The 24,985-nt window shown below is 34.1% G+C and overlaps 3 protein-coding genes across 3 annotated transcripts; all 3 read right to left on the bottom strand.

Annotated features, from left to right (window-relative positions):
- Positions 1–102: 102 nt before the first annotated feature.
- Positions 103–3,001, bottom strand: LOC127933329 (E2F-associated phosphoprotein-like). Its single transcript, XM_052530243.1, has 6 exons — positions 2,840–3,001; positions 2,186–2,370; positions 2,004–2,111; positions 992–1,106; positions 786–911; positions 103–708 (listed from the first exon to the last, which is right to left on the bottom strand). Exons 1-6 carry the CDS (start codon positions 2,908–2,910, stop codon positions 390–392), a joined length of 924 nt encoding a protein of 307 aa, XP_052386203.1. The 5' UTR covers positions 2,911–3,001; the 3' UTR covers positions 103–389.
- A 303-nt stretch (positions 3,002–3,304) lies between these two features.
- Positions 3,305–13,234, bottom strand: LOC127933328 (sorting nexin-6-like). The gene is made up of 14 exons (XM_052530242.1): positions 13,153–13,234; positions 12,965–13,015; positions 11,469–11,573; positions 11,239–11,349; positions 9,977–10,098; positions 9,769–9,892; positions 9,362–9,457; positions 8,522–8,627; positions 8,130–8,205; positions 7,781–7,820; positions 6,819–6,905; positions 6,344–6,503; positions 4,230–4,315; positions 3,305–4,144 (listed from the first exon to the last, which is right to left on the bottom strand). The coding sequence occupies exons 1-14, from the start codon at positions 13,156–13,158 to the stop codon at positions 4,091–4,093; spliced, it is 1,224 nt and encodes a 407-aa protein (XP_052386202.1). The 5' UTR covers positions 13,159–13,234; the 3' UTR covers positions 3,305–4,090.
- Positions 13,235–20,640: 7,406 nt separating this feature from the next.
- On the bottom strand, positions 20,641–24,748 carry LOC127933615 (cofilin-2). Its single transcript, XM_052530703.1, has 4 exons — positions 24,612–24,748; positions 22,454–22,761; positions 22,029–22,105; positions 20,641–21,549 (listed from the first exon to the last, which is right to left on the bottom strand). The coding sequence occupies exons 1-4, from the start codon at positions 24,612–24,614 to the stop codon at positions 21,437–21,439; spliced, it is 501 nt and encodes a 166-aa protein (XP_052386663.1). The 5' UTR covers positions 24,615–24,748; the 3' UTR covers positions 20,641–21,436.
- Positions 24,749–24,985: the final 237 nt, after the last annotated feature.

The raw sequence follows: 24,985 nt of genomic DNA, 5'->3' as shown, positions 1-24,985 counted from the left end.
ATAAGTGTTCAGCTAAATGCTTTTCCAGCAGTGGAAAAAAAAAACAAAAAAACACTTCTGTTCATTTTGAATCAATTCCATGCCCTTTACTATGTATAAAAAAAAAATACAATTTAATAAAAGGGAACAACATATCTGAGGCACTAGAACAACTTTTTATGCAAATACGAAATGTAATTAACATGAAGTGGATCACATGAAAGTGTTTACATTTTACAACAGCAGAATATAAATCAAATAAAAGCCTTATAAATAAAATCATGTCTAGCCACATTCCCCAAAAAACTTTATCTTTCTCTATGTGCACTTTACAGGAAACTTGCCTGGCGATGCACAACATTAAACCAAACCAAAAAGTGTGGTTTGGACTTTAAGTCCAGTAAATGTTCTTAGCAGTGACTTGCTAGGATGTTGAAGAAATGATACACCTCATCTTTATCATACACTGCCACTTCAGTGGAGCATTCTGTGCACTTGACTGGGTGATACATCTCTTCTTCATCCATTCCTGCCAAGCGTGCATCAGTCAGACCTGCACTTGACTCCATTTCAACCTCTGTGGATGTGGACGTGGACTCCTGACGTGCCTTCTTTCTGTGCCGGTTCTGCTTTCTCTTATTTGCGGTTTTATAGCGCAGGACTTCCTCTTTGTTGACTGTGCAGTTCATCACAAACATGGCTCTGTACTGCGTCTGATATTTCTCATGCCTGTGGGTTGAGAAGACGTTTTATAAATAAGATTTTTTTATAATCTTGACAGAATCTTACACTGACTGTGACCATACCTCTGACAGTCCAGACATAAGGTGGTCATACAGGCCGGACAGTTGAGGACAGCGTCACTGCTTGGGATAGCGTGTGGTTTGTTTCTTCTGTTCGCTGATGGTGGCAGCCGCCTCTGATTTCTGTATCTGCATCAAAAAAATGGAAATGAGCTCTAAATGTCACAACCACTTGTTAGAACTTACATTTTTTAGTCACAAAAGCTTACTCTTTTCGTTTTGCATCCACCCAAGCCTGGTCGCGATCATCCTCATCTGGGTCGTATAACAGCTCATCATTTGTGAGAACAGAGCGCTGCTTCCTCCTCGGTCCCTGAGAGCTGCCTGATATGGCACAAAAAAAAAAAAAAAATTCACATTAACAAATTATTTATCATTTATTACTCCTCTTTACCTCATTTTTGTTATACACAAGAACAATAAATCCAGCAAACACTGAATGAAAAAAAAAGCTTATACATACACACACATATACATACATGTATACACACACATACATATACATACATATATATATATATATATATATATATATATATATGCGTGTGTTTACATATATACACATAAATTAGGGGGTTACCAAATACAAAGTCATGTTTTGCTCGGGCATCAAATACTTATTTCACTCACTGAAATGCAAATCAATTTCTAACCTTTATAGAATTAATTTTTTTTCTGGATTTTTTTGGTTGGTATTCTGTCTCTAAACATTAAAATAAACCTACCATAAAAATGAAATGACAATGAAAATGACTTATAAAATCAGCAGGGGATCAATTACATATTTTCCCCACTGTAAATAAAACTTCACTTTTAAAAAATTCAGCCCCGCATTTTTTTTTTTTGCATAAAAAAAAAACTTAATGTGATTAACAAAATCATGCAGCCTATTAGACTGTTTGCAAATAACAATTCATCCATTATGTCGCAAAAAGCACTTAACAATAATTTAACTGTAGAAAAGATACTCAGAAAAAAAAAAAAAAAAGTCAAAATAACACCACCTTTTAAAAATGTACCACATGGATAAATATCATTAGTTGTTTTAAACCAAACTTTTTGTAATTCTAACTTTGATTGTTTCCGTTTTTGAAAACCTTTGAATCAAAACATTATTTTGTCATTTGTGATCTCAAAACTTAACAATATTAGCAACTCTTGATGTACAGTACAGAATGCAAATAAAGAACAATAAAATATTTTTGCTTGTTGAGTATTTACCAGCTTTGCCTTCTTCATCCGAGTCGGAGTCGAAGTAAATGCTGTCATACTCCTGAACCTGTTGCTTGTCTACTGTGGAAGTGGCATCACCGCTCCCAGATATTTGACCTGTACATGAAATGTTGAATTAATATTTGAGTTCATTTACTGTTACAGTTCCATTTTAAATGGGTTTGTGAAACCTGGAGCTGAAGATGCTGTCCAGCGGCCCTCCAGGCTCTTCATGGTGCTGCTGAGCTCTGCCTCCATCTCCTTCTCAAACTCATCCCCGCTGGAGGACTCGCTCTCCCCCGTCAGATACTCTCGGATCAGCTTCTTCTTCTGGTCTGGGGTCCCATTAAGAAGAATATCCAGCTCATCCTCAGAGCTGAAGACAAGGAGAAAGCTTTTTTTTTTTTGCACTAAAAGTTATCTGCACTGTTTGTTCACTTCACTGGTTTGCACTATATCTGCCATGCTTTATTTAACTGTATTTTTTTGTATAGTTGTATTTTTTATTTCATCTATATGTTTAGCCTCTGCTGTTAGTGTTATCTGTATGCACCAAGGGTCTGAGAGTAATGCAATTTCAATTCTATGTATGCATGTACTGTACATGTGGAAGAATTGACTTGAAAACACGGTCTCATTCTGACCTCTGAAGAGCATTTATGATGCTCATATTTACAACTCGAGGGAAATGCTATTAAATAACCATGCATGCCAACACCAATGTATTTCTAACATGCTTAAGGCATATATAAAATACAACTAGGTCGGCTCATCTAACGTTAGCTGCTGGTGTTCACATTTGTTTGTTTATATGTTTGCACGAGAGAATGTTTTCTGTTATTTACCTGCTTTCGGCTCCTTCCTCGTCGCTTGGCTCTTCAATCTCATATGAATCATAATCATCTTGTCGATTCATTGTTCTTATTTAGAGTAAAACACCAGAAAAATATAACACGTTTTGCTTTAGCACCGGAAAGCAAGTTATAAAGTATTTCTGGGTCACGCTTTTTGACTTCAAAATAAAGCTGTCAAAATAAAAGCCAAAAAAAAAAAAAAAACTAACGTTAATTAATTATATCAATTCACCATGATTGCGGTTACAGCTTGTGTAAATGTATTTTCATGTAATTTTCAGATTTAATAAATAAAGACGGTTTAAAGGTCTCCCAAACTGTGGCAGCTTGATTGTATTAAAGAAATCCCAGTGTATAAGATAAAAAAGTATATTGGCAGGAAGCGAACACAGCCTTTATTTAATGTGTCCATTAATTCAAATAATTAGTTTTTTTGTTGACATAAAAAAAATCTCATTTAAAGTAAACAGCATCATTTATTTTTGTTATTTTCATGGTCATTTTCTCATTGTTATCAGCGTTTATCTCAGCATTTCTCCATCTGAATAAATGGAAGCTTTGGTCACATATTGTGAAAAAGAAACATTCATATACAGTGCACTTAAAAAATCTAGGGGAAAAAAATGCATCCATGTATGTTTTTTTATCTTTTTTTTTTTACATTGTCATATGAAACTACATTTTAAGGCAAACATACTGAAGCATTATTTGTCAGGAAAGAAAAAAGGAATACACGGCTTTGCAGAAAATGAGTCCATTACAATGATCCATAGCTATACGATGAAAACTAACACATGTACAAGGCTTTGAGTGACCATACACTTTAATTGTAATAACAATCAGCTCAACTCGAACAAGATATCGGAGCAGCATCCACACACAGATCACCAAAACTAAATTTGAAGATTTACAACAGGGAAAACAGAACCAAGCGAAACCAAACAAACAGGACAAAAACTGCCGAAACCAGAATGATGTAGCGAAAACAATTAACAATGAAAAGTTAAAAATGTGTGATTAAATGAAGAACTCGTATATGTTGTGCGGTGTGGATCAGGTGATCTTCCACAGTGGACTGCCTCACTTTAGGGGGGTTGTGGAGGGAGTATGGTGTCTCTGGTGGTGGTAAGTACAGACGTCTCTTTAGACAAACTGACCCCAGGTATGTTCTCTCCTCCATCTTCTGAATGAAGACGAGACCAAAGCAGGGAAAGCCCTATATGGAGAACCTGGCTTGAGGACCTAAGTGTCCCCTTTCAGGACCCCCAGACAGCTCTGCAGCAACTGTAGATTCCCCTGGAGAGAGATCGGAGCATATCATGAACAAACAATACATGAGTTTGACATCACTGAAGAGTCGGAGTATGAAGTGAGTGAAAACCTTGGCATGTTTCAGTTCCAGCTCGGCCAGTTCCACCAAGTTCTTTCTGAACGCTGCTACTCGCCGTGTCTTGAAATCTATCAGTTCTGAATGGAACACAAGCATTAATATTTAGTGAGCAAAACTAAAAGAAATGTAGTGCTTTTATCCAAAGTGACTCCCAAGAGCCATCTGAGGTCAAAAGCAATATAACACATTAAAAAGAAAATGGATCTTTCTGAGAAAAAAAAGGCAGATTACTAAATAAAAATATTAAAGAAATATTATTGTTGTGATACATCTCCGTAAAATACTTTTTTTTTTAAATATAATAATAATAAAGATATACAGTATAAAATTTTACAGTTATACAGTTACTACACAAATAATTTTCAAATGTTCAACCATCAAGCAGAAAACCTCAAAGAATCATCAGTAAGTCAGTAAGAAATGAAATTTCTGCTTCTTATTTTTCTAAATGCATGTTATACATCTAATTGAACATTTCAGCCATGCATTTATTTCATTAAAAAAAAAAAATTGTTCTGACCTTGTAATGTTTAATCAAGGTGTTATAACTGGATATTGCAGTGAAAATGACAGACTTATCTCTTGTGACGTATTTAGTCTCGGAGAAGCTCACATGCTTCGCAAAATATGCTTTGCATATATTTATTTAAATGGGTCATATGATGTTTCTAAAAAAAGAACATTAATTTGTGTATTTACATTAACATTTAGTTACTTAGCAGACGCTTTTATGTGTAATGCAATGTGTTTACACGGTTCTAGGTAAAAAAAAATAATAATAACATTATTTTCCACATACTGTACATCATTGCTGCTCCTCTATGCCCCGCCTTCTGAAGTGCATTGATTTTTTTTTTTTTAAGTTCATCGTTCTGAAAAGCAAGGTGTGCTCTGATTGGCAAGCTATCCAGTGTATTGTTATTGGCAGAGTGCCTCAAGCGTGTGATGGAAATGATACGCCCCTTAACATACTGTGATGTTGTGTCCGGGTGTGACGAGAAAAACAAAAACAATTAAACTCAATATTATAAACGAGGTATTTGTTGCATCCAGTTGGGACAAAATTAGGGATTATAATGATTTATACTGTCTTTTTACGAGTTGTGTTGCAACGTGGCACAAACATAAAACCATGTCTGCATTTGTGTTTGGAGACATGACAAACAACAAGTGCTAATCTACACTGCTGAAAACTCGCGTTTGAATCATCAGTGGTAAATTCTTTAAATATGAAAACGTATACTTACAGACTGAGAGTCAAATCAGCCGGCATTATATTCTACTACCAGGATCAGGAAACTTTTCCCGTAAAACTGCTGCGCACATCAGAATATTTGGGTTGAACTGTTCTGGAACAGTGTTGTAAATACAACTTAACCACTGATTTCTAGTTGTGTCCTCTTTTGGAAGACCAAACAAAGTATTTTCGCTTTCACAACGAAACAGTGTCTCCACGACATGGCGGCGGCAACAACAATACTACAGCGAAAATCAAAGTTACACCTTCATTCTTAGTGTAAACATATGGGTGGTGTTATGCAAATCTTCCCACAAAGTGAAGCAGACATGGGGGGCGTGTTTAAACGAGGTGTTTGAGGAGGGTGTGGATGAGTCTTAATGTTTAAATAGAATATCTCTTTGGGATTGAGACTTTAGTCTTTGCAACTTTATGGATCTTATCTATTCACAAACAGCTTGTAACACTCCAAAGAGAACGGAAAACTCGAAACGCATCATATGACCCCTTTAATTAAAACATGGCCTTTCATAATAGCAATAGTAGCTTTTTATAGTAGCAATTTGATAACAGCATTGAGCAATATCTTAATTTAGGTTTATTTTAGTTTTATTTTGATTATTCAGCCCTAGTGTGAAATGAGACAATCAGAACGGATCAGATCTGTGGAGTCGGATTTTGGACCAATGACATAACAGTGGGCGGAGCCAACAAGTGTGACGCCTACTAAAACCAAGCATTCAACCAATGGCAATTGGCTGTGCCAGTTTACAAGGAAGAACAACTTTTATTACATTGCGTCTGATTGGGGAACGATATCAAGTAGTCTTGTACTGAAGTCACTGTTTGAATAATACATATGAATTACCTTGTTTTGCAGATTCAGAGATTTTCTCAAACTTCTGACAGCACACTTGCTGCGTGGTTTCTGCTTGTAGGACGTCCTTGTTTTTAGCTCGGGCTTTGTCCAGACCTTTATTAGCGTTCTCATAATCAACTAATGCTCTTCCTCGTCTGTACAGCAGGTCCTGTGGAAGAGATAATGCAGTTTACAAAGAAAGAAAACACACATAATCTAAAAAAAGTGTTTTAAACGGGGCCAAGAAGCAGAAACTATGAATAGCAGAAGACCAATCCTCTGCAACAAACAGTCAATATTGTATTAAACTGAATCTTATACTCCAAGAGGACACTGTTCTGCCTCAGACAGTCAAGTCAGAATCACTTCTGTTGCTTAATTACATTGAATCCCAGGGCTACAGCAACAAATCACTCACTAATGCCGGAAGGAAAGTCCTCTAATGACCAGCTGCCAGTTCAACATGCTGACCACACATCTCTACCTTAGCGGCTTGTGACTCTCTGAGGTAGTACTTCAACAAGTCGGCAAGTTTCAAATCCTCATCCGCCGCCACACGCGCTTCAATTTTCTGCACAGGAAACAGAGGAAGAGGTGAGTGACTCTAAAGCCCCCAACTCTCTGATTCATCACATTCTGCCTTCTCTTTTGAGAAAAAAAACTGCTGAGGTTAGACATAACCAATGAACAAATGAACTTCTCTACACCTTAGAGAGTAAGGTAGTCACAAAAGGGTTTAAAAACTGTAATCTTCTTATACACTTTTTAAATTAGAAATTTGAAGAACAATTTATTATTATTATTATTATTATTATTAAATATACATGATTAAAAACAAATGAACAAGACCTTTATGTAACAAATGTACATTTGATTAGTGAACAAGTAATAATGCAGAATCTTAAATATTTTGTTGTTATCATTAATACCATTAAAAATGGTTTTCTGTATCAAAACTTAATCTTAAATATTAAACAAAAATGGAAAAAAACTGAATTAAAAATAAAGCTAAATATAAAAAATAAATAATTAATAAAAATGACAAAAGCATGTAACTAAAACTAAAATATAATTAAAATATGAATACAAATATACATTCTATATAGTATGTAAATAATACTAAAATATCACTGATTAATAACTATGAATATTTCTGCTATGACATTTATAAATCTGAGTTAATGTTAATTTCAGTATGTACCAATCAAAATTATATTGGTTAAAAATCACAGTGTTAATTAATAATAATAGATTAATAGAAATTAATAAAGATCATAGTTTAACTATATTTTTTCTTATAAAATGTAATGAATGGTTCTTATTCATATTATGACATAACATTTTAAATGTTATATGATTTTAAAAATTAAGGATTAAACTTAAGACAACACTAAATTATTTATAACGCATCCATGTTAATATTTCTATGAAACTGGAAATGCTTACCCGTGTTTTCTCAAAAAGCTCTGATACTTTCAAGAAAAATCTGTTTAGGAGGGAACGAAACAAAAAGCAAGTAAAACATTTGACTCCATTAACCAATCTAAAAAGACTAAGGGGCCATTCACACATTTTTGCTTTAAAAATACAAGGTACAAAAAAAAAAAAAGTTTTACTTTTTTAAACTTGAACGGCGTGTTTTTAGATTGTCACACAGTCATGAGAAGTGAGTGCAACAGACATGTTTACATGGAAAACAATGCAAAAGTAGTGGAGTGGAGTGGAAAAACGCATTCAGTGTGAACAGCCCCTGAAACATTCCCTTTCCGAGCTCCATGGGAAATCACTGTCGTACTTGCACAGATCTGTGGAGTCCTGGGTTCCTAAGGTGTACAGCGTGGAGGCGATTCTGTTGATATCATCCGCCGCATCTGAAACACATGTCCTGTTAGATCTCTACATGAGGAAATGCTGTCAGTGTTTCACACATTCAATGGTACGACACTTAACACTGTTTCACAGCATTCTGCTCATCAGTGTTGTGCCAATAAGACTCACGGCACATATGGAAAGACCAAACATTTGGCTCGGAATTGGAAAGACACTTGATGCAAAAAAATGATGTGAATGACCAAAACATATTTCTGAATTCATGTCCATTTATCTTGCAGCCCTATGTGACCCAGAAGCATTTATAAATGTGACGCATTCACCCATAAAAATAAGATAAAGAAAAGAAAAGCTTACTTTTGTGAGATCTGATCTTTCGATCAGATTTGGCAGACGCGTCTTTGACACGGTTGTGGTACTCTAAAAGGAATGTCTTCTCATGTTCAAAGAAATCATCAACGTCCTGTGATAAAAAAAATGAATCAATAAATAACGAAATAAATAGACTGTTTAGTAAAATGCAAAAATATTCTCATGAAGAGATGAATGAATGTTGAGAAACATGATGAAATGGATGTTTTTGGCAGCTTTACTACAATGTAAACTGCTGTTCAATAGTTTGGAGTCACTAAGATTTCTATTTTATTTTAAGAAATTAATGGTTTTTCAGCAAGGACACATTAAATTAATCAAAAATGATAGTAAAGATAATATTTATAATGTTACAAAAGATTTGTATTTCAAATGAATCCTGTTATTTTGAACTGTTTATTTATCTCTTATGCTCATCCAGGTTACATTGTGTTGTTTAAAAATAGTAAAAAAAAAAATCATGCATGCATTGCATACATGCATACATACATACATATATATAAAATAGATTTCTTTTTTATACTGTATTTTTGAACAACACAATGTAACCTAGATGAGCATAAGATACTTCTTATGACCCCAAACATTTGAACCATAATGTATTTTTGGCTGTTTTTGGTTTTGGCCACTGTGCATTCCACCACTAGTGAAGCGTTCACCAGGGAGTCATAAACCATCATTCGACCCACAGCTAAACACAAAGCAGCTCAAGCCAAAGTAAATCATTTCTTAGTCGTCGTGGCCTCTCTCCACCCCCTAACTTCTAAAGTAGAGTCACATAAAACAGTCACATGATTTGGGAAGAAGGCCTCAGACTGAACTGACCTTTACTCCAGCCACAAGAACCCCATCTGCAGACTTCACCACGTTCTTGAAGAAATCCTCCAGCTTTTCCTTCTTGTTTTTCCCTCGTACACTCAGCTGTAATTACAAGTGAAGGGTAAATGAACAATTAAATGTTCTTTATATATATATATAGGAGACATATTAGGTAATATTTAATATTTTTAATTCACTGCAGAAAATAAAACAACAGTTATTTTCATTATCAAATATTTAATATATACACGATTCATTGTCTTAAAAAAAAAAACTATGGTTAAAATATAGTAAATAATAACATGCATAATAACAACACATAAATACTACATAAAAGTAATAACACTTATTGTACTTGTACTTACAATTTCCAAACATTTTAGAACAATAAATGTTAAAAATGGCACACTTACGTCTTGGTTGTACTCTAAGAAAACATGAAAGTTCAAGTCTTTGCGCAGGACGGGGTGGGCAGCAACACGGCACAGAAAGACCTCATGCATTGCCACAGTCTTCTTGAAGATGGCCAGATATTCACTGCAACACATTTTCATATTATTAATAATGAAGTCATGCAACTAGCACTGCACTAACAATCATAAAGGAAGACGGTTAACTCACGCCTCCAGCTCCTGTTTCATCTTGGTGAACTCCTCCTTGGTCATAGATCCTTCACCTTCACCCAGCTTCTGAAGCTTCTCCCGTGATGCATCGAAATCCGGTCTCGGAGGAGCAGGAGGAATCTACAGAGAAAGTCTTTATGGTAGCTAATCAATCGGCATTATGACTCCCAAAAGAGTTTCGGTTTGCCTTTAGAGCAGAGTTGGTAATGAGACTCTGGGATTTATAATATCATCATTCACTGAATGAAAAATGCAATCGCTCACACTGCAAAGAGCTATAAATAGTTCAGGCCTGCTTTGACGATACTGTAAATGGCAGTCAGTGCCAGGATCCTTTCTTTGTTGAGTATTAATCTGAGCATCCCTGATGAAACAATATTAAATCAGATAGAAAAAGACTTATTTGATGCTGAAAATGATGGATATTATAATAATATATTGTGAAATATTTTTACAATTCAAAATACCAGTTTTCTAATTTAATATATTGTAAAATGTAATTTATTCTTGTGATGCAAAGCTCAATTTTTACATCATTATGCCAGTCTTCAGTGTCACATGATTCTTCAGAAATCATTTTAATATGCTGATTAGCTGCTTTCTTATCATCATCAATGTTGAAAACAGTTTAATATCTTAGTAGAATCCATGATTTAAAAAAAAGTCTCTAAGGCATAGGAAGTTTAAAAGAACAGCATTTAATTGAAATTAGAATTTTTTAACATCATAAACATTCCTTGCTGTAAAAAAAAAAAGTATGAATTTCTTAAAAATAAAAAATACAATCTTACTGACTGCAAATGTTTAAACAAAATGAATATGGCATGGAGAAGTAATGAAGCATATAAAACATCAATTTAGTCATTTTACTCTTCTAGCTTAATAATAGTTTCAACCAATACATCCACAATGGAAACTGCACCATAGATAATTTCCCTTTTTTTTTTTTTTTTTTTTATCTTGCACCTGAACTACAACAAAATGAGATTCGTCAAGCTACAACAGACCTTGTCATGTGCACCAGGCCTATAAAAGCACACTAAGCAATGATTTCAGCCTTGGCAAGACTGACTGGAACGTTTGCTCTCAAACACACATAATGAAGTAGTGTTTAAATGAGAGTACGACCCATGCAGTTCAAAAGCAAATTAAAGAATGACGTTACTAGCATAATTGCAAACAACTGGCCAGCGATTAACAGGCAAACATTCTGTTACATCACTAATTAAACCATACGATAATACAATAAACAGTACTTACAATATAACCTGCGTATTCTTCATTTTCCACAAACGAGTCGTGGAGCCAGATAAATTCTTCATGCTGTCGGACTACTGAAAATTCATTCTGCTTGAAATTAGGTAGAGTGCTCTGGAAAAAACATAAATCATCACTTAATAAATTAATGCAATTGTGTCTCCTTATGTGGATAAGGAGACACAAACACACAATCGTGATAGTTAGTTTTTTCTTTAGCTGATGCTGGGTACCTTTGTATGGACGGTGAACTTGACCTTGTCTCTCTCGCTCAGAGCGTCTGAGATGTCCACCTGTAGTGTTGCATCGGTTTGAAGATCCACATTCACTGCCCTTGGCTGTTAAAATAATTCAACACATACAGTGTCATTTAAAACCATCAATAGCTCAAACCGTGAGGATCACAGGAGATGGAGTCTACTGCAACTATACGGCTTTCGCTTTTCAATATTACACAGAAAGTTTGTTTCATCTAATGACAAAACATTTATAATAGATATTGTTGCGCTTAAGTAGAAGACAAGGACTGCAGCAACATTTTTTTCTCAAGGCAACATTGAATATTTGTACTTTCAACAGTTTACAATGATGAATATGTATATATATATATATATATATATATATTTTTTTTTTTTTTTTTTAATTGCACCTTAAATATACACATTCTCTTAATATTCGCAAATATATGCATTTAACCTATAATACTCAACAACAAAAAAAGTTAATATACATATAATAAATATTACATTTAAAACAAACAAGTATTGTACTGAAATGTTAGGCTATTATTATAATTTTAAAAATACAAATTTAACTTATTTAAATTTATGCATTTAGCAGACGCTTTTATCCAAAGCGACTTACAGTGCATTCAGGCTAACAGCTTTTACCTAACAATATTGTAATATTATATTCTATAATATTATAGAATTAATGAGATTTTTTTTTTATATTATATCATTAAACTGCAAAAAAAAAATATTACAGCAACAAAATTTGTAGTAAATACACTTCGGCAGAAACTATGGTTATTATGGTAAATGTTATAATAATGCAATGCAACATTATTTTAATTCTAAACGTTTTTCAAAACCCAGTTTTTCTACATTCTCTACAAAACTGAGAATATGCCATAGAAGTAACAGGGTATTCTTAAAAATACTTTTAGTACTGTGTACAGTAGCATGGTGTACATTAAAGTACCATGGTACGGCTACAGTACAGTCATTACTGTCAGATGTATCTAAATAAAATACCTCCCATTACAACAACACTGTAACAACTAAACACAGCAACATTGCTTCATTTGATGTTACAGTATAAAGCAACATTGTTTCAAATTTGTACAGACAAGAATTAGTCACATAATTATGTAAAAAGTAACATTGACTACATATTTTGCACAGCTCGATGACACACTGTTCGCTTATTCTTTAACTTTTACAGGGTTATTTAACCAGCTAGATGAGGTGATTGTTCATGGCATGACAGGATTTGTGGATTCTTGTCCTAGTTTCTGGTTTTGTCATAACACTAGAGATTTTGTGCATACATAGGGTTTGTCAGGAGGAAGTGAACAGACGGACTCAAATATGACACACACACAGGGCCACAGTGACACCAGCAGTAATACACACGTCCTCTGACCACACACACACACAACAAACATGCACAGCACACGGCAGGTGGACAGAGAGCAGAAATGAGGACAGAAGAAAAAAAAACTTACTCCTCTGTCCTCCTCCGAGAGGAAATCGGGCCCGTCGTCCAGCCCTTCTTGCTGTGGAGAGATACACAGAGAGATCAGAACGAACGGTCGGAATGTAAACACGACAGATGCTCGCTATTACTCGACGCATCGGAGGATTGGAGGTGTAAATGTTAAGGGTGGAGGGAGGGAGAGAAAAAAGCACCCACCATCATGGCTGCTGCGGGTGGAGTGTGAATGTGGCGGAGTGTGTGACGTCACTGAGGCACGAGCTCTGAGAGGCGGAGCTTCGAGTGTTCAAGCAAAGGTTTGCACCATTTATTAGATTTTTTAGATTTAGCAATTTAGATATTATTATTATTATTTATTTATTTGGCTTTACTCTTATTTTTGTTGTTGTCGTCTTATTCATGCACGTATACAGGCTAAAAATATTCATTGTAAATCAGTTTTGTAAACGTTTTTTTTTATTATATTAATCAAATAATGTTCATTATTATTGTTATTATTATTATTATTATTATTATTTTCATTGTCGTTGTTGTTGTTTTATTATTACTTTCAATTACTAGATTGAAATCTGTATGTTAATTATATTATTATATTATATTTATATAATAGGTTTGGATTTACTCTTATTTTCTTGGTATTTTATTATTCAGATATTTTGTATATTTGTCTCTACACTTGTATATAAGCAAAACTTTTATTGATTTTATTATATGAATAAAATAAATAGCTTTTATATTATTGTTATTATTATTATTATTATATATTCATTTGAATATTTTATTGTATTATTATATATTTGTTTTATTCATGTAATCTAATCATTGTAATGTAATGTATATTTGTAACATATTTTTTTGTAAAGCACTTTGTAAATATATTAATAAAATATATAATGTTTAATTATATTTATATTATTATTATTCGATTGCTGTTATAAATGTATTATATTATATTATATTTAGGGTAAGTTTCTTTTTAATTTTCTTATTATGTTTCCTATATTTTTATGTACATATACATGTATTTTATTTATTAGTAATAAGACATATTATATTAATGTATATATTCCTTACTATGTGAATAAATAAAATACATTATTATTATTATTATTATTATATTTAAGTGCATAAGAAGCGAGTTATAAATAGCTTATATAGCAAACTTCAAAACAGACTTATGATTGAAACATTCACTAACAAAGTCTGTATAGTACAGGGTTCGTGATTGTGTGTTGATGTGATTATTCACCACTAGAGGACGACAAACTCACTTCAGTCACGGAGAGAACAGCTGCTGATCTTCACCTGCTGGTGGAGCGTGATGCTGTTATTACTCAAACACCCCACTAATTAGATATTTCAAGCCAGATGAGTTTGAAATAATCAAGCACTATTGGATAATTATTTTCATGACAAGAATCCAGATAACTGAATAATAATCTATGCTATACCACACTGCAGTTCATCTTCTTGGCGGTGTTATACTTATCATTATAAGATTAAACCCAGGGCATATTTACATTTATAAAATCAAACAACCTCAAATTAATCGCAAGCTATAGGTGCATTTAATTCCTTGCATATTTGTAATTTATGCCTATTCATTTCATTGTGTCTGACCATATACAGTACATAATAGTTTTTCTTTTCAACCTGTTTTGCTGCTACATATGTATGAGGCGCCGTGTAGGATTTAAATCAAACTTCGCTTATCAATACATACATAAAACACGTGCATATGCACCTATAAATTACTCGCATATACATGCATACTACTGAATGTTCAAAAATACACGTGAACACTAATATAAAATCGATACCAATACATATAATGTTAGCAATGTATGCATACACACTTGTGAATAACTTGCGTATACATATAAACTTGACACGTGCATACACCTACAGACACTCACATATACATATTAACTTGATCCATGCATATACACCTATTAAACACTCGCACATACATATAAACTCGCTGCATACAAACACAACTGCACATACTCGCACATACATATAAACTTGATCAGTGCATATACACCTATTAAACACTCGCACATACATATAAACTCGATGAGCGCATACACATCCATAAAACACTCGTGCATACAAAAACAATAACATTTACTAACGTATACAGTTCAGATGAGAAAAACATGTGTACATGTATATATGCGAGTGATTTCATATGTGGATGTGCGTGAATTTTCAGTATAAACGGAAGGCATTTCAGTGTAAACGGAAGGCGTTTCAGTTTAAAAGGAAGTCGTTTAAGCGTGTACGGAAGTAACCTGTCTAAATACCGCATTTGCAATCATGGACCGGGATTGTGCTACACCTGAAGCATTTTGCGGAATGTTCTTTTTTCGCCCACTATTATAAGATCAATTACCATCAGTTTGTGTTGCCTGCTCACCTGCAGTCTCTGCCTGCAGTCAGAAACACAATCTGAATCGCGCACTTTGTTTCGGCCTTCGAGCCCTGGTGGCATACAAAGCATCAATAACCCCGCAAACGATGCGATCATCCGCCGGGCGAAGTTCACGGACCGTGATATCACACTTGTCAGTGGTAAAGTAACTGGCAGTTTCGATCTAGAAAAAGGTGAGAATTTCACTTTTATGCAGTCTTCACGAAATAACTTCCAAACGCTATGCAAGTTAACGTAACACATACACATACAGAGAGGGAGAGGGAGAGAGACAGTTTTTCCTCTAGTTAAAAAATATAAAATGTGTTCCCAACTAAGTCCCACTAGTGAACTTAGCCATTTTCAGAATTAAGTGTTTAAGCTATTTGCACAGAATCGGAATATCATAACTTCATAATATAGTGAGTATGTTTGCAAATATTTTGAACAAAACAAATAAAATAAAAGCGATCCATGTGTCATTACAGATCTATCGTGGCTGTGTTGTCACATGACAAGCATGACGCGTCGCCATGGAAACATTAAGGCGGTACATTCTAAAATAACGGTCTCCTAAAGAAACTCACGCTGGGGCTCAGCTAGAATATTTTAAACTCATGTGCGAAAGTGTTTTATTTCTGAAAATGGCTAAGCTCAAGTGGGACTGGGACTATTTCGTGAAGATTGCATAGAAGTGAAATTGTGAAATTCTCACCTTTTTCTAGATCGAAACTGCCAATTAACTTACTGCTGACGAGTGTGATATTATGGTCCTTGAACTCGCCGGTGTTATGAAATGTTCAGTGTCTGAGATATTTGGTGTCATTGAGAATAAAGAACTATATATAAAGACTCGTATGCAGTAACAACTATTTAACTTTTTTTTTTCTCCTTAAAAAAAGGTTTCACATGGAAGTGCATGAGAGCCTACAGTTCATGTGGAGAATGTTTGTTTGTAATTAATGTATATGTTACAAATCAGCAGAGTTTGATACTTGCACTTCTGCCTGTTATTTTGTTCCTAGTTTGCAGAAGCTCTTCTAATGGGGGAGACTCATTCTCAAGTTATATATGAGCCACTACTGCACACATACATGAAGACATGGGTAAACCCAACCTTCTCAGAATTAACTTAAGTTTTTTATTATCTGATGCAGGGGATGGTGGATGTGTACTTTATCAGTGTAATAGTTAAACATCATATGCAAAAAAAAACTTTGTATTATTAACCAGTTTTACTATATTCTGTTCCTGAAATCCACATTTTTTAAATCAAGATAATCAAAGGTAATCAAATCAAGCACAACCTAATAAAACATGTTTCGTGAATAAAGGGTATTGTAAAAAAAAAAAAAAAAAAATAGCATGATCTGTGGACAATTCATCTCAAAGTGCACCACAATGCAGTATATGATTAAAGACTAAAACAAAGTGTATAAAGACATTTTACAACCTTTTTTTTAACTATAGAGTACATTTTATCTACTAAATGTATCAGTTTTGGGAAAAAAAAAAAATTGATCAAGAATCTTCCAGTTCATGTGTGTGTGATATATATATATATATATATAACACTCCGATTTCGTTTTGTTATTAAAAACTTTTTTTTTGAATGACTGAGCAAACGATTAGGAATGACACAGATCCCTGTCCATAATTGCAAATTTGGTTACTTTCGTTCACACTTAAACGCCTTCCGTTTACACTGAAATGCCTTCCGTTTATACTGAAAATTCACGCACATCCACATATGAAATCACTCGCATATATACATGTACACATGTTTTTCTCATCTGAACTGTATACGTTAGTAAATGTTATTGTTTTTGTATGCACGAGTGTTTTATGGATGTGTATGCGCTCATCGAGTTTATATGTATGTGCGAGTGTTTAATAGGTGTATATGCACTGATCAAGTTTATATGTATGTGCGAGTATGTGCAGTTGTGTTTGTATGCAGCGAGTTTATATGTATGTGCGAGTGTTTAATAGGTGTATATGCATGGATCAAGTTAATGTGTATATGTGAGTGTCTGTAGGTGTATGCACGTGTCAAGTTTATATGTATACGCAAGTTATTCACAAGTGTGTATGCATACATTGCTAACATTATATGTATTGGTATCGATTTTATATTAGTGTTCACGTGTATTTTTGAACATTCAGTAGTATGCATGTATATGCGAGTAATTTATAGGTGTATATGCACGTGTTTTATGTATGTATTGATAAGCGAAGTTTGATTTAAATCCTACACGGCGCCTCATACATATGCCTGGTGCTGCCTTATATCAGTTCCAAAACATATATGTACACGTGTGTATATATTGTTATTATTATTATTATAATTTTTTGTTAAAGTGATGTTGAAACAACAAAACACCAGTTTAGGAGTAAATCATGACATAGTTCCTACATGCAAAAAAAAGAAAAAAAAAAAATCCAAACATTGCAAACCTGATGGTCAATGTCTTTTTTTTATTTAGAATATTGTAACTACATTTTAAACATTGCAACTTTTCTCTCCTCACATTCCTTTCATCCCAGGAATAGTTCACCTAAAAATGAAAATTGAATATGTACTCAGCCTCAGGCCATCCAAAATGTAGATGATTTTGTTTCTTCATCAGAACAGATTTGGAGAAATGTATGGTTAGCCGTAAGACTGAGAGTCCAAACAGCTGATAAAAACATCACAGTAATCCAAAAGTATTTCACCAGACTCCACTCCATCAGTTAATGTCTCGTGATGTGAAAAGATGGAGTTGTTTCTTGTAAACATGTTTCTTGTAAACATGCATTAAGGCATTTTAATTTTAAACGGTTACTTTTGGCCAAAATACGAGTTCATAATCCATAATAACACTTCCTCCAGTAAAAAAAAGAAAACATGTCAGTGTTGTCCACTCAAAATTCACCAACATATTTGTTTTGGACTGTTTTGTCTTGTAAATGGTGCTTGATCTGTGCAGATTTCTCTCCTGATTCAGGACTCCTAACCAGAAGGTAGGCTACATTTAAAGTAAAAAATGTTGTAATGATGGATTTGTTTTCTCATAAACACACAGCATTTCGCTTCACAAGATATTAACTGATTGACTCGAGTGCTGTGGGTTAGCTATTGTGATGTTTTCATCAACTGCTGGACTCTTATTCTGACGGCACCCATTCACTGCAGAGGATCCATCGCTGAACAAATGAGGGAATGCTGAATCTCTCCAGATCTGAAATAAACTAATCTACAGCTAATTTTCATCTTTGGCTAAACTATTCCTTTAAACCATTCCTTTAAATAGATCTTCAGTTTAAAAGAGAAGGAACGGCTAAGCCAGTGAAATGTTTTTAACAACATGTCGCTCATTCTCACGTGCTTTGCAGCAGCAAGCTATCAATACTCTGAGCGCGGTGGATCCACCCTTTCACTGCACAGAATCTACGGGAGAGCAAGGTCATTCGTTTATTTTCAGCACACTTGTCCAGACTCAGAGATTTGGGCTTACATGAAAGACACTTTGCAATGCATAATAATGGGTTATTTAAAATTTAGCAATGCAATTATACAACATTTTTATTAATTAAAGGAATTTTCAGCAAATCAGCACATTAGAATGATTTCTGAAGGATCATGTGACACTGAAAACTGGAGTAATTATGCTGAAATTCTGCTTTGTCATGATAGGAATAAATTATGTTTTAAAATATACTGAAATAGAAAAGTTATTTTAAATTGTAATAATATTTCACAAGAGTATTCTTTCCTATATTTTTTGTTATATATATATATATATATATATATATATATATATATATATATATATATATATATATATATATATATATAAAACAATATAATACATTTAGTATATTATTAATTTAATAACTTTTTTGTAATTTGTTATTAATTTATTATTAGTAATTTTCTGTGAATCTCATTTGCTATCAATGAACTCTCTAGATTATTGTCATACGCCATTGAAAACCCCATTTTAGATGAATATCTGTCTCTATCATATCATATAATATCTAGGTTTGCACCCCCAGAATTCATGCCTACATGCACAAAAACTAGTTTCATAAGCATTACTAGAAATTTCCCTGAGGAGACAGCATTGTGTTCATAACTGAACCATAATCAACAGCACAGATGAAGGCCAGTACTTTCCTTTTCCGAGAGCTTTTATGGCAGGGATTTTGAGGGATTAGATTTGTAACAATCTACACATTGTGTTTTAAAATGGTCTGTGATATTTGAGAGCAGCCCCCTAAGAGACCTTCCTTTCATTGGTGCTACTTCACTGAAGAGTGAAAACGGCTCTTTATAACCACTGTCCAGTCTGTACTCTTTTGTAGCTCTTTGCAAGCATGTTCGGTTTTGCCATTTGTGGACAACGATGACAAGACACAAAAGCATGCTGGCCATAAATAGCGCCGAGCAGCAGAGGATTGCTCCCTGACTGTGGATCAAATTCTCCAAAGGGAAAAGCAGCCACTGGCCTCAAGCCCAGATCTACTGCAAGACCACGCTCATAGAAACGGCCTGGCACTACTGTAAGAAGTAGTGAAGGAGGCTCATTTCAACTTTATTAAGTGCTTTAAGACAGCGGCTGCCCCCAATCTAAAGATGTATGCATAAGAGTTCAACGCTTTACTTGATTGATATGAAAGAATCAAAATCTGAAATACTAACAAACCATTCAATAACCAGAAAATTAAAGTTTGAATATTGCCTAAAGCAGATTTAAAAAGTTTGTACTGACCTTTTATAAATTAAAGGGTTTCATTTAAGCATAAAAATGTATAATACTGGTTTAAACTGTTACTGTTCACCCTCCAAAAGTTATAGTTTTCTGTTTAATTTAAATGCAATTTTTTGTTTTCCGAGCAAAAAAAAAAAAAGCATACTTTTCCCTGATTTAAAGAAGACACTCACTAAAATATCATTCAGTTCCTAAGTTTTGCCCATTGGTCAGTAAATATTTTTTTTTACTCGTTTCAAACAATACAATTTAATATGCTCCCTTATTCTTTTATAGATTTACAATTATAAATAAGCATGTTTTTATAATTTTTACATATGGTGTTATACTGAATTACAATGTAACATTATTTAAACCAAACCATTTTATTTTCCAAAAACCTTAAAAGTATACTTTACTTACATTTAATGTGGTGATATAAAATCACCTTTGTAAATTTTGACCTTTGAGTCGCATATATACAGCATTACAGGATAGATAGATCGATTTAACTGAGCCAAGAAATCCATTCAAGAATTCTGCCACAACATTTTATTTCAAAGTGGCACCTTCCTCAATCTCAAAAACAATGCTTTACTTCAGGCTGCAAATATTGCCATCTTTACAGATAATATTGTGTTTTCATGTAGTGTTAAAAAAAAAACCCAGGTCATTCCAAGCAGCTCGGCCTTCACGTTCAGAGGTGCATTTGAATCAAACGCTGCAGTGGAAGAGTTCAGAACCCTTCTGTTTATGTCCATATGTGTAACAGGAATGAAAACTGTGCTAACTTCTATTCCAGGCTGACAGACAAAGAAATCCCAAAGTCCTCCTTCATCTGGTAGTGTAAAAACCAAAAGTGCTTTGTTTATCTGCATGAACTAAATGTGTCCGCCATGTCAAAAGAGCCAAATTAGGTAGAAGAGTTCAAATAAATAGTTTCAAATGCGTAAAGTGCTTGTTAACGCATTGCTGTGAGGCATGAATGTACAGCATTCACATACAGTTCCCTTACAGCAGAATAGCAGATCTCTGTGAATACATCATAAAGATATCAACTCTTAATATCTGATCATACAAGCTTTCTACTGTTGTTTGGCAAAACACAAAGAGGGATACAGAAAGTTCTTCGGGGAAGTATAAAAGCTAACTGCAAAAGTAAGCTAGCATTCAACTGGTAGGCTTTTCTTACATATGTTAATGAGATCTCTTTTATGTGAAAAAAAAAATGAAATAAAGACAAACTAGGATTATTCCTTCATGATCATATGATAGAGACAGCTGCTAAGATGAGAGCGTGTGGATTCCAGATGGCACATGGCTGTTGTTGAGTTTACAATGGTCTCCCCTCCAGCGATACGACCACGTTTCCGCCCAACTTCTCTGCCAGGGTTGTGCGGTCCTGGATGTCGTCTAAACCATTAACCTGCCATTCGTGTTTGATACCTGTGAAAAGACAGGATTGCATTAGATTTCAAAATGTGGAGCGTTTTGTTTCAATGTGAATATGAAGTTATGCGTGCTTTCTTTGTTTCTGATCTTACTGGGATTGATTTTTTTTCTGTATATATATATATATATATATATATATATATATATATATATGTGTGTGTGTATATATATATATATATATATATATGTGTGTGTGTATATATATATATATATATATGTGTGTGTGTATATATATATATATATATATATATATATATATGTGTGTGTGTGTGTGTGTGTGTGTGTGTGTGTGTGTGTGTGTGTGTGTGTGTATATATATATATATATATATATATATATATATATATATATGTGTGTGTGTGTGTATATATATATATATATATATATATACACACACACATATCAGCATCCAGATACTATCGGTTTTATTAAAATGCATTTTGGGTATTCTTGGTGAATATGACTGTACTCACCTGTAAACTTCTTCTTAATGGCATCTTTCGAGCTAGCATAAATCATCTTGCTTTTTAACGGCGCACCTTCAGGAGCCCTGTAATTAAAAACAGCAGTGCACATGCATGTGTTAGAGGACAGCAGAATTGAAAAGCAACAAAGAGCAAAGTTATTATTATTAACTTAAGCTTTTATATAGATGAAAACAATATTAGCATTCAAAAAATTCAAAGTACAAAAATGCATGAATAAATGCATTAAAAAAATAAATGATTTTAAAATGCATAAATAAGCTAAACAAAAAAATAAAATATATATATATTTTAATATATATAAATATATTATTTTTTTAGGGTTGCAAAGGGGCAGAACATTTCCCAAAAATCCTAGAAATTTTCAGCCCCTTTGCAACTCTAATAATTATCTTGCCAGTCAGACTACGTACCAAAATATAAATACCAAGTCTTCTTTCTTGGACTCTTTAGTTTCATAAGTGGCATCGTATAAGCCGTATCTGCAGTCATTGAGAGGTAAGAGCTTCACGAAGCAGGCGTAGGGGTCATCGACACTGTCTCCAATGTCTCCAACTAAGATCTGCTTGCCCTCCTCTACGACGATCTTCTTCTTGTCATCGCTGAGGCAGAACAGCACTGCCTTTTTGCGCTTTTTAACCTCGTCTGAGCTCGAAGACTTCCGTACTTTCATGTCATTGAAGACTCTGATAACTTCATCACTGACTGTGACACCAGAGGCCTGCGATGAGGATGAGATTGAGACGGTTTTGATGAAAACAGCAGTCTGTGGATCCATACTTGGATGTCCAAACTCTCCAACAGCAGAGTAAATAACATGACAATGCACATCTATAGTAAAAATAAATACTGTATGAATCTACCAGGCAATATTAGAGGTAACAAGCCATGAGATTTGGATCACCTCACTGGCATTGAGCGATCTTGTACGTTCTGTGCACAGCAGCTGGTCTGTCACTACAAGTCAAATCTCTCACTCGCAATTAAAAAAACGCGCTGCAAGGCAAAGTCATAGCAGGGTGCCTGGGCCACGATACAAGTATGAGAGCTCCTCCTGGGACTTTTTAAAGACATTTGGATTCATGATCAATGACACTTCACCCTTAAACCAAATTAGGCCCCTGGAAAGTTGAACTGAGCATTAATCCATTGAAGCAAAACAGTGATTCATGTTAAATTAAATTCAAGTTCATTTGTATAGCACTTTTCACCATGCAAATCATTGCAAAACAGCTTTACAGAAAATTCTATTCAAATCTCAAGTTGATGTCCAGAAATCAAGCAGTTAGTTAATGCCAAGCAGTTATCAAGCAGTTAGTTAATGCCATGTAAAATTTTTTTTACAGTGAACACTATTAACTTGTATATATCCTGGATATAAATAACTACTACAACTGCAATTAAATAAAGAATACATATTGTTTTCTAATACAAATATTTAAAATTCTTAATTTTAAATAAATATTTGAGAAGCAAAATTACTTAAAATATTTGTATATATTTTGGTTTCAAAATAAGATGATAGTATATCAGACAAATAATAAACAAAATATCCAACCTAGTTTCTACTCCACTTTAACTATAAACTATTCAATGGATACAAGCAGCTTCTGATTTTTCTTTACTTTCTAGAGTAATGTACTTATTTATTACATCTAGGAAAATGGCTACTTGATAGGGTTTTTGAAGGAATTTAAAAACAAATACTAGTAAGACTAAAAGTTACTATCATCAATTGAAAAATTCTATTCAGAATATATAAAGAACAAAAAGACTTTTTTTTTTCAAACTATTATAGAATAATGATATATATATATATATATATATATATATATATATATATATATATATATATATATATATATATACACACACACTAGTAACAGTATTTAGTAAGTTTTTAATATATTCAATATTTATTAAATCAACTAGTGTCAACTATTGTAACAGTTAGTAGTATTGAAATGATGACTAGTTAAGTGTGAAGTAGTTAACAGTAAGTTAATGTGCAGCGGCGGCGCATGCGCACTGACGCGCTTTGAGCAGCTGGTGTTAGAGCTCCGACTCTTTCTCTCTCTCACACTATGGCCACTAAATCCTACTGAATCATGAACAAGTTGACCAGTTCACTCCCAGGACACACAACAGACATCTGACAGCATGCAACAGCATAACCGTTCTGATTAAATTCGTAGGAGTCCATCAGTTCAGTCCCGATCATTTATTTATTTCTCCAGCGCCAGTGAGTAAAAGTTGGAGAGGCGCGCTCAGAGTGATTAAAGCACCGGCTAAAATTAGCTTAAAATGGCCGCCTCGAGCTTCAGGCCTGAGTTAGAGATTCATATCAAACTAAAACTAATTTCAGTAACCACAAAATAAACATGGAGCCGAATAAAGCTTTATATTCTTCCACCGGAGCGCATACAATCAGACCTCGCCGCAGCGCAGCGTTACATTCCTGCAGGAGCTGAAAACGTGACAGTTGCGAATCAAAAGTTTGACAGTAAGTGTTTTAAAAATATCATTGTAACATCTATTATAAACGATGTGTGATAGAAGACCTGTTCTTACCATGCTGTCCGACGCGGTGAATCAATAAACGATTATTTTCTTGGTTCTTCTATCAGGGAATCTGAACAGCCGAGCCAGTGCGAGTGTGTGTGAGAGAGAGAGAGAGAGAGAGAGAGAGAGAGAGAGAGAGAGAGAGAGAGAGAGAGAGAGAGAGAGAGAGAGAGAGAGAGAGAGAGAGAGAGAGAGAGAGAGAGAATCACTGCACAGCCGCAGTGAAGGGCTGCTCAAGCATATGCACTGTCATTGGGACACTTGGCAATGAAATGGACAAATATGTGCCACCAGAGTTTTGAATTACAACTTTGCATTATATCGTTTAAAACTATCATTTAAATGTAATGAGAATGACAGTGTATATGAATTACATAAGACTC

The sequence above is a fragment of the Carassius gibelio genome, chromosome A17 (assembly GCF_023724105.1).
Source record: "Carassius gibelio isolate Cgi1373 ecotype wild population from Czech Republic chromosome A17, carGib1.2-hapl.c, whole genome shotgun sequence".
Lineage (NCBI taxonomy): Eukaryota > Metazoa > Chordata > Actinopteri > Cypriniformes > Cyprinidae > Carassius > Carassius gibelio.
This window is presented reverse-complemented; position numbering and strand designations above follow the sequence as displayed.

What these genes read in the sequence shown, in the direction of transcription:
- LOC127933615 (XM_052530703.1), bottom strand. An exon ending in GACTTGGTATTTATATTTTG is followed by an intron (nt 22,106 to 22,453) that starts GTACGTAGTCTG and finishes TTTTAATTACAG; the next exon opens with GGCTCCTGAAGGTGCGCCGT. An exon ending in CATTAAGAAGAAGTTTACAG is followed by an intron (nt 21,550 to 22,028) that starts GTGAGTACAGTC and finishes GTCTTTTCACAG; the next exon opens with GTATCAAACACGAATGGCAG.
- LOC127933328 (XM_052530242.1), bottom strand. An exon ending in TTCTTGTGGCTGGAGTAAAG is followed by an intron (nt 8,628 to 9,361) that starts GTCAGTTCAGTC and finishes TTTTTATCACAG; the next exon opens with GACGTTGATGATTTCTTTGA. An exon ending in GAGAGTCACAAGCCGCTAAG is followed by an intron (nt 6,504 to 6,818) that starts GTAGAGATGTGT and finishes TCTCTTCCACAG; the next exon opens with GACCTGCTGTACAGACGAGG.
- LOC127933329 (XM_052530243.1), bottom strand. Translation starts at nt 2,910, where the DNA reads ATGAATCGACAAGATGATTATGATTCATATGAGATTGAAGAGCCAAGC. An exon ending in GACAGCATCTTCAGCTCCAG is followed by an intron (nt 2,112 to 2,185) that starts GTTTCACAAACC and finishes TTTCATGTACAG; the next exon opens with GTCAAATATCTGGGAGCGGT. An exon ending in GGATGAAGAAGGCAAAGCTG is followed by an intron (nt 1,107 to 2,003) that starts GTAAATACTCAA and finishes GTGCCATATCAG; the next exon opens with GCAGCTCTCAGGGACCGAGG.